At 43.8% G+C, this 11,733-nt stretch overlaps 1 protein-coding gene across 1 annotated transcript in view; it reads left to right on the top strand.

Moving 5' to 3' along the window:
* Positions 1-2,231: 2,231 nt before the first annotated feature.
* Positions 2,232-11,733, top strand: part of AGGF1 (angiogenic factor with G-patch and FHA domains 1) — a 39,721-nt gene continuing 30,219 nt past the window's right edge. Inside the window, exons 1-5 of the mRNA XM_056541727.1 lie at positions 2,232-2,617; positions 3,982-4,072; positions 5,070-5,251; positions 6,466-6,597; positions 9,009-9,194. Coding sequence (XP_056397702.1) covers positions 2,369-2,617; positions 3,982-4,072; positions 5,070-5,251; positions 6,466-6,597; positions 9,009-9,194 — 840 coding nt within the window. The 5' untranslated portion in view covers positions 2,232-2,368. The remainder of the gene's footprint in view (positions 2,618-3,981; positions 4,073-5,069; positions 5,252-6,465; positions 6,598-9,008; positions 9,195-11,733) is intronic.

Here is an 11,733-nt window from a genome sequence, read left to right as displayed (position 1 = left end):
GTTTCATTAAAACCAGACCTGTAGATTTTTGGTCACTTTATATATCAGAATTTTTTTTTTTTTTTTTTATAAAAAGCAATTAAAAAGTCCTATAAAAAATAAATGATACTGAAAAAAACTACAGATCACAGTGCAAAAAATTAGCCCTCAAAAAGCCCTGTATACGGAAAAATAAAAGTTATAGGGGTCAGAAGGACAATTTTAAGCACACTACTTTCCATACAAGAAGTTAAAAAAATGTAAAAGCAGTAAAAATAAAATAAAACATCTAAAATGGGTAATGTAATCGTACGGACCTACAGAATAAAGATAACACATAATTTTTTACTGCACTGCGAAGAAACGGAAGTCCCCGGAATTAGCAAAATGGCCTTTTTTTCTTTTCAATTTTGCTCCACATATAATTTTTTTTTTCATCATAGATTCTATGGTAAAATGAGCGAAGTTACTACAAAGTACAAGTGATGGCGCACGAAACAAGCCCTTATATGGGTCTGTAGGTGGAAAATTGAAAGCGTTATGGTGATTACAATGTGAAGTACCGTATTTTTCGCCCTATAGGACGCACCGGCGTATAAGACGCACCCTATTTTTAGGTGCAAAATCTAAAAAATGTAAGATTTTGAACCCAATAGTGGTCTTCAACTTGCGAACCTCCAGATGTTGCAAAACTACAACTCCCAGCATGCCCGGACAGCCATTGGCTGTCCGGGCATGCTGGGAGTTGTAGTTTTGCAACATCTGGAGGTCCGCAGATTGAAGACCACTGCATAGGAGGTAATACTCACGTGTCCCCGCCACGCCGGACCAGTCACCACTGCCCTGGATGTCGCTCCATCGCTGTCGCCGTGTCCCCGTCGCTCTGCTGCCGGCCTGCTGCTGAACATCTCTGCTGCCGGCCGGTTATCCTCGCTCTCCGTCGCCGTCATCACGTCGTTACGCACGCCGACGCACGTACGCGACGACGAGGAAGGAGAGCGCCGGCCATACAGGGGATCCCTGAACGGAGAAGACACCGAGGAGGCAGGTAAGGTCCCTCCCGGTGTCCTGTAAGCACTAACCCGGCTATTCAGTCGGGCTGTTCGGGACCGCCGCGGTGAAATCGCGGCGGTCCCGAACAGCCCGACTGAACAGCCGGGTTAGTGTCACTTTCCCTTCAGACGCGGCGGTCAGCTTTGATCGCCGCGTCTGAAGGGTTAATACAGGGCATCACCGCGATCTGTGATGTCCTGTATTAGCCGCGGGTTCCGGCCGTTGATGGCCGCAGGGACCACCGCGATAGGGGTGTATTCGCCGTATAAGACGCACCAACTTTTTCCCCCCAGTTTTGGGGAAGAAAAAGTGCGTCTTATACGGCGAAAAATACGGTAAACAAAAATGAAAGGGCAAAAAAAAAGAAAAAAAAAAAAGAATGGGATTTATTAAAACCTGTCCAGAGAAAAAGTTGCTGAGTTGTCCATATCAACCAATCAGATCGCTTCTTTCATTTTTCAGAGGCCTTTTCAAAAATGAAAGAAGCAATCTGATTGATTGGCTGCTCTGGGCAACTCAGCAACATTTCCTCAGAACAGGTTTTGCTAAATCTCCCCCTATGTCCTTATGGAGTTAATACCTGAGTAGAGATGTGCAGCAGGTGCCTATAGCAACTAGTGATGAGCGGCATCGGCCATATTTGAATTTGCGATATTTTGCGAATATATAGACCAGTGGTCTCTAACCTGCGGACCTCCAGATGTTGCAAAACTACAACTCCCAGCATGCACGGACAGCCAACAGCATGCTGGGAGTTGTAGTTTTGCAACATCTGGAGGTCCGCAGGTTAGAGACCACTGATAAAGACGAATAATCGTCCTATATTCGCGAATTTCGCATATTCGAGGAAGAAAACAGGAGGGGTGGGCTACTTTACTATTGGTTGCTAGGGATGTTGTTGATAACCTCTGACAAGTGTATTTGCATCGTTCTAATTGGCTCACAAGTAAAAAGAAGGAATATGCGAATATGCAGAAAAAAGTGAATATTCGTAATTTCGAATATATAGCGAATATATTCGCGAACTTTCGATAAAAATTTGAAATAAGAATATTCACGCCCAACACTATTAACAACCAATCATATTTCAGAGGCCATTCATAAAAATGAAAGCTGGAATCTTATTGGTTGCTATGGGTAACTACTACACGGTTTCTCCTCAGCCCCAGACAGCAGAGCGCAGATCGGCCTTTGCATCACGTGACTTGCGAAGTCACGTGAGCAATTATGTCACGTGATTTCCGCTGTTAGCAGTTCCTCCACCAAGAAAAGCAAAACTAGTCGCTAAGACCGGGGAAACCTCCGACTGCTGTTGTGATGTGATCCTTGGGGTGATATGGACAGTCATGGAGAAGACGGCTGTGTATCCCCGGATGAGGCGGCACTCGGGGGTGCTGGGGACGTATCGGGGGTCGTCGAGCACGCAGATACCATGCAGACCCCGGCTCTAAGCTGCCGGGTCCAGGCTCTGGAGGAAGAGCTGAAGAGCTGCCGGGAGGAGCTGCGCCGCATCGAGAGACAGCTGAGCCTGAGCCAGAGGCTGCACCGCACCGCCGAGTCCACCAATCAGGAGCTGCGCACACAGGTGGGCGGGGCCGGCACCCATAACGACCATTCACAGCGCCGCTTTCATTTTCTTACTGTCATAGTAAGCTGCACGCTGATTGGCTGCTTCTCCATTGTTTATTTTATAAGGCCAAAAAAATCCATAAAAGGTGTTTAGAGTCCCTCAATGTAACAGGTGCCCCTGCTGGTCACATGATCTGATAAAAGATCGATATAACATCCCCACGGCTACATTGCCAGAACGGAGGTCACTGTCTCCTAACCAGGGTGCTTCCAGCTGTTGCAAAACTTCAACTCCCAGCATGTCCAGACGGATGCTGGGAGTTGTAGTTTCGCATCAGCAGGAGACTCCCTTGTTGGGAAACACTGGTTTATATGATATTCTGTGTTTTTCCAACATGGACCTATGGCTAATGCAAAACTAGAACTCCCAGCATGTCCAAAACAGCTGGAGGTCCACCAATGTATCAACTATGGTAGCCTGGGGCCCTGAGAGATGATGTCACGGAATGGCGCTCCTAGCTGGTGTAAAAACTACAACCCCCAACATTCCCTAAAGCAAAGTTGTTGTTTCACAGAAGTGTGTCCATAACGCAGTGTTTTCCAACCGCTGTACCTCCAACTACAACTCCCAGCATGCCTAGACAGCCAAAGGCTGAAAAATATCTGAATGGGGATGTTTCTGCAGCATGTGCTCTATATAAGTATTATTTAAGACAACCTTTGGTTGCTCAGGCATGCTGGGAGTTGTAGTTTAGCAACAGAAGGAGACACACTGTTTGGAAAACACTGATATAAGGGGTTTTCTGTAACGGTAGTCTGCCAAAAAAAAAAAAAAAAAAAAAAAAGTTGTCCCACCTTGTCCAAATAACAGGCATATCCATCATTTTGATTGTGCGGGTACTGAACTTGCACCGTCCCATCAGAGTCTTGGCAACAGCAGTAATATGCAGCTGCTATGCAGACCAGCTCTAGTTCTGAGAAAAAATAAATAAAAAGGAAAAAAATATAAGTGCAGACTATATCAACGATCTTCTGTTTCTATATGGCAGTTTTTCCCAACCAGGGTGCCTTCAGGTGTTGCAAAACTACAACTCCCAGAATGCCTGGACAGCCAAAGGCTGTCCAGGCATGATGGGTGTTGTAGTTTTGCAACATCTGGAGGCACCCTGGTTGGGAAACATTGCTCTGTGGAATGAGATTATAGCAGAGCAGAGTTTGTTAACGGGGGATTTTGCTGGGTTCTTTGCACATGACTATATCCTTACAGGATGATCATCCTTACCACATATATTCTGTAATGGGACAATAGATTGTGGTTTACTTGTCAGCAGTGGACAATATATCTTTTTGTATATGTTATAATTTTTTTTTTTTTCACAGGTAGAAAAATTAAGTAGAGAAATCCATGAATTTAATAAGCCCGAGAAGGTTGACCAGGAAGTACAGACAGATGAATATTCAGCATGGTCGGGTAAGGATTGATACGTACCGTGTTTACCATAATAAATCTAGGTATTGTCTCATTGAGCTCATATGTGTGGTAGTTACCTGATAATCCTCTTTTTTACCTTATTATATTCAGGCTGTAGTTGAACTCTTGTCTTGGGTGCACTGACCTTCTAGTGGGCTTCATGTAGAGAATGTGACCAGCACCTCAAAATGACATGAAAGGCTGCAAATACTTTTTTTTTTTTTTTGCCAAATACATGTACATGCAATCTTTCTGCCCTATCATCTAGACATTTCTCAAGGCGGTTCTAGTGGGACTATACTTTTATGTAAAAGCTATTGTGAACAGCCAGAGCTGCAATGTAAAGCACAGGGGACAGCTTTAAAACTGCAGCCACTAGTTACAGCTGTTCTTTAGGGTACAATTACCATTAAAAGGGTATTCCTGGCAAAAACATCTTACCCCTATCCAAAGTATAGGGGATAAGATGTCTGATCGCGGGGGGACCTCCCCGCGATCTCCCTCCAGCGCCCGCATTCTATGCAGAGCTTTGTCTCTAGTTTCGGACGTGACGTAGTGCCACGCCCCCTCCCCATTCAGGTCTATGGGAGGGGGCGTGACGTCATGTCCCCAGTCTTGGAAACCTGAAGGTTTCTGAAGCTAGAGACGCAGCCCCGCATAGATTGCGGGTGCTGCAGGTAGATCGCGGGGGGTCCCAGCAGCTGCCCCCTCCCCCCGCGATCAGACATCTTATCCCCTATCCTTTGGATAGGGGATAAGATATTTTTGCCCGGAATACCCCTTTAATGCTAATATGGCAGAACGCCCAATAATACTACACTGTAAAACCTTTTTAGAGTACGCTCACACAAGCATAATTTGCTGCAGATTTTCTGCAGTTGATTTTTATACCTGTTGACTTCAATTTGCAGCAAAATCTGCACATGTGAACATACCCTAAACATGATTGTTTTTTTATAATGTTTGTATTGAGACCATTGTTAACATTCCCTTTCAGATTACTACTATCACCAGTCTTTCTATGAGAATCACACTCAAATAGATGCATATGAAGGGAAAGCAAGTAACGGCAGCGAGTCTACGATAGATAAATCCGAGACTGGGACAAACCTTCCAGAGCATCAAGAAGTAAAGGAAAGCCAGTATGAGAAAGAGGAGCAAGAAGCTGATTACACCCAGGTAAAACATCTGAGACTTTAATCTTTATAAAGGGTATGGGGAGGAATTTATTATTGGTGGTAGAGCAGTTTTGTTGTTTATAAATGGTTAATTTGCACAAAAATGTTGTGCCTTTTCACCTGGTGTAGCTGTAAGTGCTTTTGTACAAAGTGTTGTAGTAGAACTTTTTTCCCTATAAGTGATTTCCAGTGGTAACCTATTTATACAAAGGCTGAAATTTTAGTGTAATGTCTGAAATTTTTGGGCTATTGTACGCCAGCGTTTTGGTAGCTTAAAAAAGTGTTATCATTTTTGCACAATTAAGCAAAGGTGTGTGGATGTGCACCTCATTTATCATACAGCGTGCGTACTATTAATACATTTGGCGCAATTGCAACAACAACACAACTTCAAACAGTGTAGAAAATCCATTCACTCACAACAATATTGATAAATTCCCAACCTTCAGTTTAAGCAAATAAAGATTATTTGTATCACTACAGTATATACAATACAATATATGCTCTATAGGGATTTATTTATTGTATTCAGTAGCAACTAAGTTTAGCTTGTACAGAGGTCAAAGAATACTCATCAGTGTACAGATGTTTATGGGTGTCAGCGGCAACCACTGAGGCGTTATTGTGAGCGCTATCTGTCTGTCTGTCTTATTAGAGCATTATATAGGAAGCTCAAGAAGTCCCTCAGTTTGTCAAAGCAAAAAGCAAGTGGAAGAAGCGGCTACTTTTCTGGCCAACTCTAGGAAAGTGTTTTTAGGATTTTGTTGCCAAGGTTAGTAAGATACGTAGAAGAGATTCAGTAGGAACAGGTTAGTTCTTCTACCGTCATAATGGAGACTTTATGGTTGTCCGTTAAGATCACTTGCTTGTCTTTCTATAACAGTAAGTAGTAAACAGTTTTTTTCGATTAGAGTTTGTATGTCTGTCCTATAATGTAATTGTGTTGCCTTTGGGTACACAGGTTTTTCTGACACAGCCCAAAATGTACTATGATATTAACCCTAGGCAGCATTTCCCAACAAGGGTGCCTCCAGCTGTTGCAAAACTACAACTTCCAAAGGCTGTCTGGGCATGCTGGAAGTTGGGGTTTTGCAACAGCTGGAGGCACCCTTGTTGGAAACCGCTGCCCTAGAGTGTTCTTGAGATAAGGATAAAATTGTGATGGCCTTCTCTGTATATAGAAATAATGGAAATGAGTCTCCTTCAACATTCTAGGAAGAAGGAGGAACTTCTCTTGCTGAAAGCTTGAGAGCAACAGCTGAAGCAGCCTTGTCTCAGACTGGATTTACTTATGATGAGAACACTGGGATGTATTATGACCACAGTACTGGCTTTTACTATGATTCGGTATGTATTTAACAGACATGACTACATTGTATATGTGTTTAACATAAAATGTGCAGTTCCCTTTCAGGAACCAAATGCAGTGTTCAAGTTCACACGGCGGAATTTCCTTGCGGAATCTGGCAGAAAAATTCAGCTTAGAAATTCTGTTACATAAAATTAAAGGCGTTATGTGGTGCAGGACAACGTATCCCCTGTCCAAAGGACATGGCATAGGATCCATGTTCTTCCCTTTAAAGTGTACCTGTTGTTAACAAAAACTATTGATATAATGTAGATAATACCATTATATGTATATTTGTAATATACATTGGTTAAAAAATGTGTATATTTATAGGTGAAAAATGCTGTCCTTGCAGCTATTGCCTGTGTGTCTCTATGAAGAGACCAAATACAGGAATTGAGGACAGGAGAAGAAGAGCTCTGTGCAGGCTCCTGGCTCTTCAATCATGTCACAGAGCTTCACTGAACAAAGTCCTACTTGTCCTCGGTGCCCAGAGTCCTGCTTTTCCTCGGTGCCCAGAGCCCTGCTTGTCCACCTTTCTTTATTTGGACAAACTTCCTTTATTTGGACTCCTCACAGAGACACACAGGCAGTAGCTGCAGGGACACAAATATACAAATTTTTTTAACCAATGTATATTACAATTATACATATACAGTGAAATCTCCATAACCGTAGACCTCCCAATACCAGACAGTTTTTAATTCCCCGGCAGACTCCCATAAGACTTAATGTATTTGCACCCTCCGAATCGGAGACATTCCCGATAGCTGTCGCGGACACACCTATTAGGGGACAATAAGGGACAAAACACCCCCCAATAGGGGACAATCGGGCTTATGTGCCGGCCCTACCTTGTACACAGGGCGACTGTCGGGGGGGGGGGGGGGGGGGGGGGGGGGTACAACCAATACCCCAGTAAGGGGCCCAGGACCCCACTGCACCCCCCTGCAGAAGCCCCACCACAGAAGCAGAAGACCGATGTTTAAACAGTGATCTACTGCTTCTGTACATCCGCCAGCCACATCATTCACCCCCCTCCTTCCCTGATCCCCCTCTGCCACTTTATTTCCCGTGCCAAATCACCCCCCCATTTATTACCCTCTGTGCCACATCATTTCCTCTTGATCCCCCTAAGCTATTGAATTCCCCCTTTGTAGCCCTTTTTGCAAATTCATCACCCCCTCTTTACCACCCCTCTGTGCCATTTTATTCCCCCTTTATCCCCCTGGGGCACTTCATTTACAGAGGGTAATGAAGGGGGAATAAAATGGCACAGGGAGGGGGGGGTCAAGGGGTAAGGGGGATAATTTGGCACAATGCACAGGGGGAATAAGATTATACAGGGTATAAAGTGGGGAGATAAGGGGAGATTAAACAACACTGGGAGATTATACAGTAATATAGCTTTTTATAGTGTTTTTATTAGGGATCGACCGATATCGTTTTTTTAGGGCCGATAGCCGATAACTTATACCGAAATATCGGTATAAGTTATCGGCTATTTATCCCCCAGCGACACCGCTGCAGATCATTGATTTAAAGCGGGCGCTTTAAATCAATGCACTGCAGTGGCTTTTGCGGTACCATAGACCGCCGCCTGCTACTCTTCCCCTGCCTGTCCGGGGGTCCTGAGTCCTATTACCGCCACCCCCGCACCGCTCCCCCCACCGCCGCACCGCTCCGCGCCCCCTACCGCCGCGTCGCACCCGGCCCCATTGCCTCCCCCATCCCCAGTTTTATTATTACCTGTGCCCGGGGTCCACTCTACATCTGGCTCCGGTGGCGTCCTCCTGAGCTGTCACTGTGCGCACTGTCGGGGGGGCGGTCGCGGTGCGGCTGGTTGGGGGGGGCGGTCGTGGTGCGGTGGGGGCGGTGAGGGGGGCTACGGGGCATTATCGGCTTATCGGCAAGGTGATTGCCAATACCGATAATGCCCAAAATCGTGATTATCGGCCGATAATCGGTCGATCCCTAGTTTTTATATGTAATTACACTCTACAGTGAGTACAGGACAGTATTCCGTCATTTACAAAGAATTTTGAGCCTTTTTCCCAATAAGGGACATCTCTCTCAATAGTGAACACTTTGTTATTCCCCGTGAGTGCCCGCTATTGAGACATTCTACTGTAATGGTATTATCTACATTATATAAAAAAAATGTAACAACAATTTAAATATGGTTGTTAATGCTGGTTGGTAAATCTGGTTGGTAAAATGCTAATATAAAGAGACCTGATATAAATAGATTGCATACCGACTTTACAACTGATGGATAGACTCCAAACACATTTTGCAGGAAGTTATATTTGCAGAGAAAGGGTAATGTCCAGTAATCCTATGCAATACGATGTGATATATAATGTGCATTCTGGATAGATTTGTGTTCTTTATTTTCCTGTACCACAAGGAATCCCAGCTATACTACGATCCGTCAACTGGGATTTATTACTACTGTGATGGGGAGAGCGGTCGCTACCTGTTTCATTCAAGGGTGGATCTCCAGTCCTATGTGGACCCAAACACTCAGCCAAGCTCAGAAAAAAAGACAAAGAAGAAGAAACGTGAGCCCAGCAGTCAGCAAGAGGACGACAAAGTCAGTAACAAGCTCTTCATGTGTTTTAGGGTTCACATAGTGTATCTGCTGCAGATTTAATGCTGTGTTCAACTATGTATTTGTATTGATCAGCATCAAATCTGCAGCAGATGCGGTATGTGTGATTGTAACCGTAAGGTACCGAAATTTTGGAGAATCCCATTAAATACTGTTGCCTAATGTAACGTATTTCTATGGAATGTACAGCTAACAGAAGATACTACATAAATAATTTTAGGCAATTTCCAAATCATTTTTGTGAAGTTACCTAAAACCTTTATCTGTTCCTTGCATGTTGCGCTGATAAAAGCTTCCATATATACTACACTATATGTATGCTTAAATGAAAGTTGGGCTCTCCCAGGCGTAAGGAACCTAAGGGCACTATTAAGAAACCTGTCTTTTCTCTTTTTGTTGCAGCAATGCCTCACCATATATTAGGGTTAAGCTCTGATCAGATTAAATAAGCGTTGTATGAGCTACCGTATTTTTCGTCGTATAAGACGCACTTTTTCCTCCCCAAAAAATGGGGGGGAAAAAGTCGGTGCGTCTTATAAGGCGAATACACACCTATCGGGTCGGTCCCTGCGGCCATCAACGGCCGGGACCCGCGGCTAATACAGGACATCACCGATCGCGGTGATGCCCTGTATTAACACTTCAGACACGGCGATCAAAGCTGACCGCCGCGTCTGAAGGGAAAGTGACACTAACCTGGCTGTTCAGTTGGGCTGTTCGGGACCGCCGCGATTTCACCGCGGCGGTCCCGAACAGCCCGACTGAATAGCCGGGTTAGTGCTTACAGGACACCGGGAGGGACCTTACCTGCCTCCTCGGTGTCTTCTCCATTCAGGGATCCCCTGTATGGCCGGCGCTCTCCTTCCTCGTCATCACGTCGTCGCGTACGTGCGTCGGTGTGCGTAACGACGTGATGGCGGCGACGGAGAGCAAGGATACCCGGCCGGCAGCAGAGACGTTCCGGAGCGATGGGGACACGGCGACAGCGATGGAGCGACATCCAGAGCGGCGGGGACACGTGAATATTACCTCCTATGCAGTGGTCTTCAATCTGCGGACCTCCAGATGTTGCAAAACTACAACTCCCAGCATGCCCGGACAGCCAACGGCTGTCCGGGCATGCTGGGAGTTGTAGTTTTGCAAGATCTGGAGTTCTGCAGGTTGAAGACCACTATTGGGTTCAAAATCTTTATTTTTTTAGATTTTGCACCTATAAATTGGGTGCGTCTTATACGCCGGTGCGTCCTATAGGGCGAAAAATACGGTATTTCATGCCATCAGGTATAGATTCAGTCATGCATGTTCCTGAACATTGAGGAGTACTGAGAGAGAATCGAGGGGACTTTTGGGGATTTTTTACACCACTCATTGTCTCTAGGTCCATTATGCAAAGATGCTGGTTTACTTCCAGGACTGCTCCTTTTGTGATCCGTTACAGTTATGATGACTGTTCATCCTGTCTTTAGGTGCAAAACCTGACAGAAAGCATGGTTGGCTTGAGGATTTCTCCTTATGGATACTCTCACTACAAAGGTAGAGTTGATTTATTTTATTGTATCTTGAATGGTAGGTGAATATTAGAATTAGAGAAGTCTTTTTTTCCCCACAGCTTCTCCGTTTGTAGTTCACACAACTTTCCCAGCGGGAGAAAAGTTTACCTTATACTTGGTGTCATTTAACAAAGTGTGAGTGAGCGTATGTTATTTAACCCCTTAAGAACTCGGCCCATTTTGGCCTTAAGGACTCAGACAATTACATTTTTACGTTTTCATTTTTTCCTCCTCGCCTTCTAAAAATCCTAACTCTTTTATATTTTCATCCACAGACTAGTATGAGGGCTTGTTTTTTGCGCGACCAGTTGTCCTTTGTAATGACATAACTCATTATATCATAAAATGTATGGCGCAACCAAAAAACACTATTTTTGTGGGGAAATTAAAACGAAAAACGCAATTTTGCTAATTTTGGAAGGTTTCGTTTTCACGCCGTACAATTTATGGTAAAAATGACGTGTGTTCTTTATTCTGAGGGTCAATACGATTAAAATGATGCCCATTATTACATACTTTTATATTATTGTTGCGCATTATTGTTGCGCTTAAAAAAAATCACAAACTTTTTAACCAAATTAGTACGTTTATAATCCCTTTATTTTGATGACCCCTAATATACCCCTCCGTATAAGCGGCGGTATGGGGTCTCATTTTTTGCGCCATGATCTGTACTTTTTTTTGATACCACATTTGCATATAAAAAACTTTTAATAAATTTGTTATAATTTTTTTTTTAATAAAATGTATTAAAAAAGTAGGAATTTTGGACTTTTTTTTTTTTTTTTTTTCGTTAACGCCGTTAACCGTACGGGATCATTAACATTTTATTTTAATAGTTCGGACATTTACGCTTTTTGGGGGTAAAATAGGAAAAAACGGACGTTTTACTTTTTTATTGGGGGAGGGGATTTTTCACTTTTTTTGTACTTTTACTTTTAAATTTTTTTACATTTTTTTTTTACACTTGA

This window comes from Hyla sarda, chromosome 1 (genome assembly GCF_029499605.1).
Source record: "Hyla sarda isolate aHylSar1 chromosome 1, aHylSar1.hap1, whole genome shotgun sequence".
NCBI classification, from domain to species: Eukaryota; Metazoa; Chordata; class Amphibia; order Anura; family Hylidae; genus Hyla; species Hyla sarda.
Note: the sequence above shows the minus strand (reverse complement) of the source record. Positions and strands in the feature narration are given on the sequence as shown.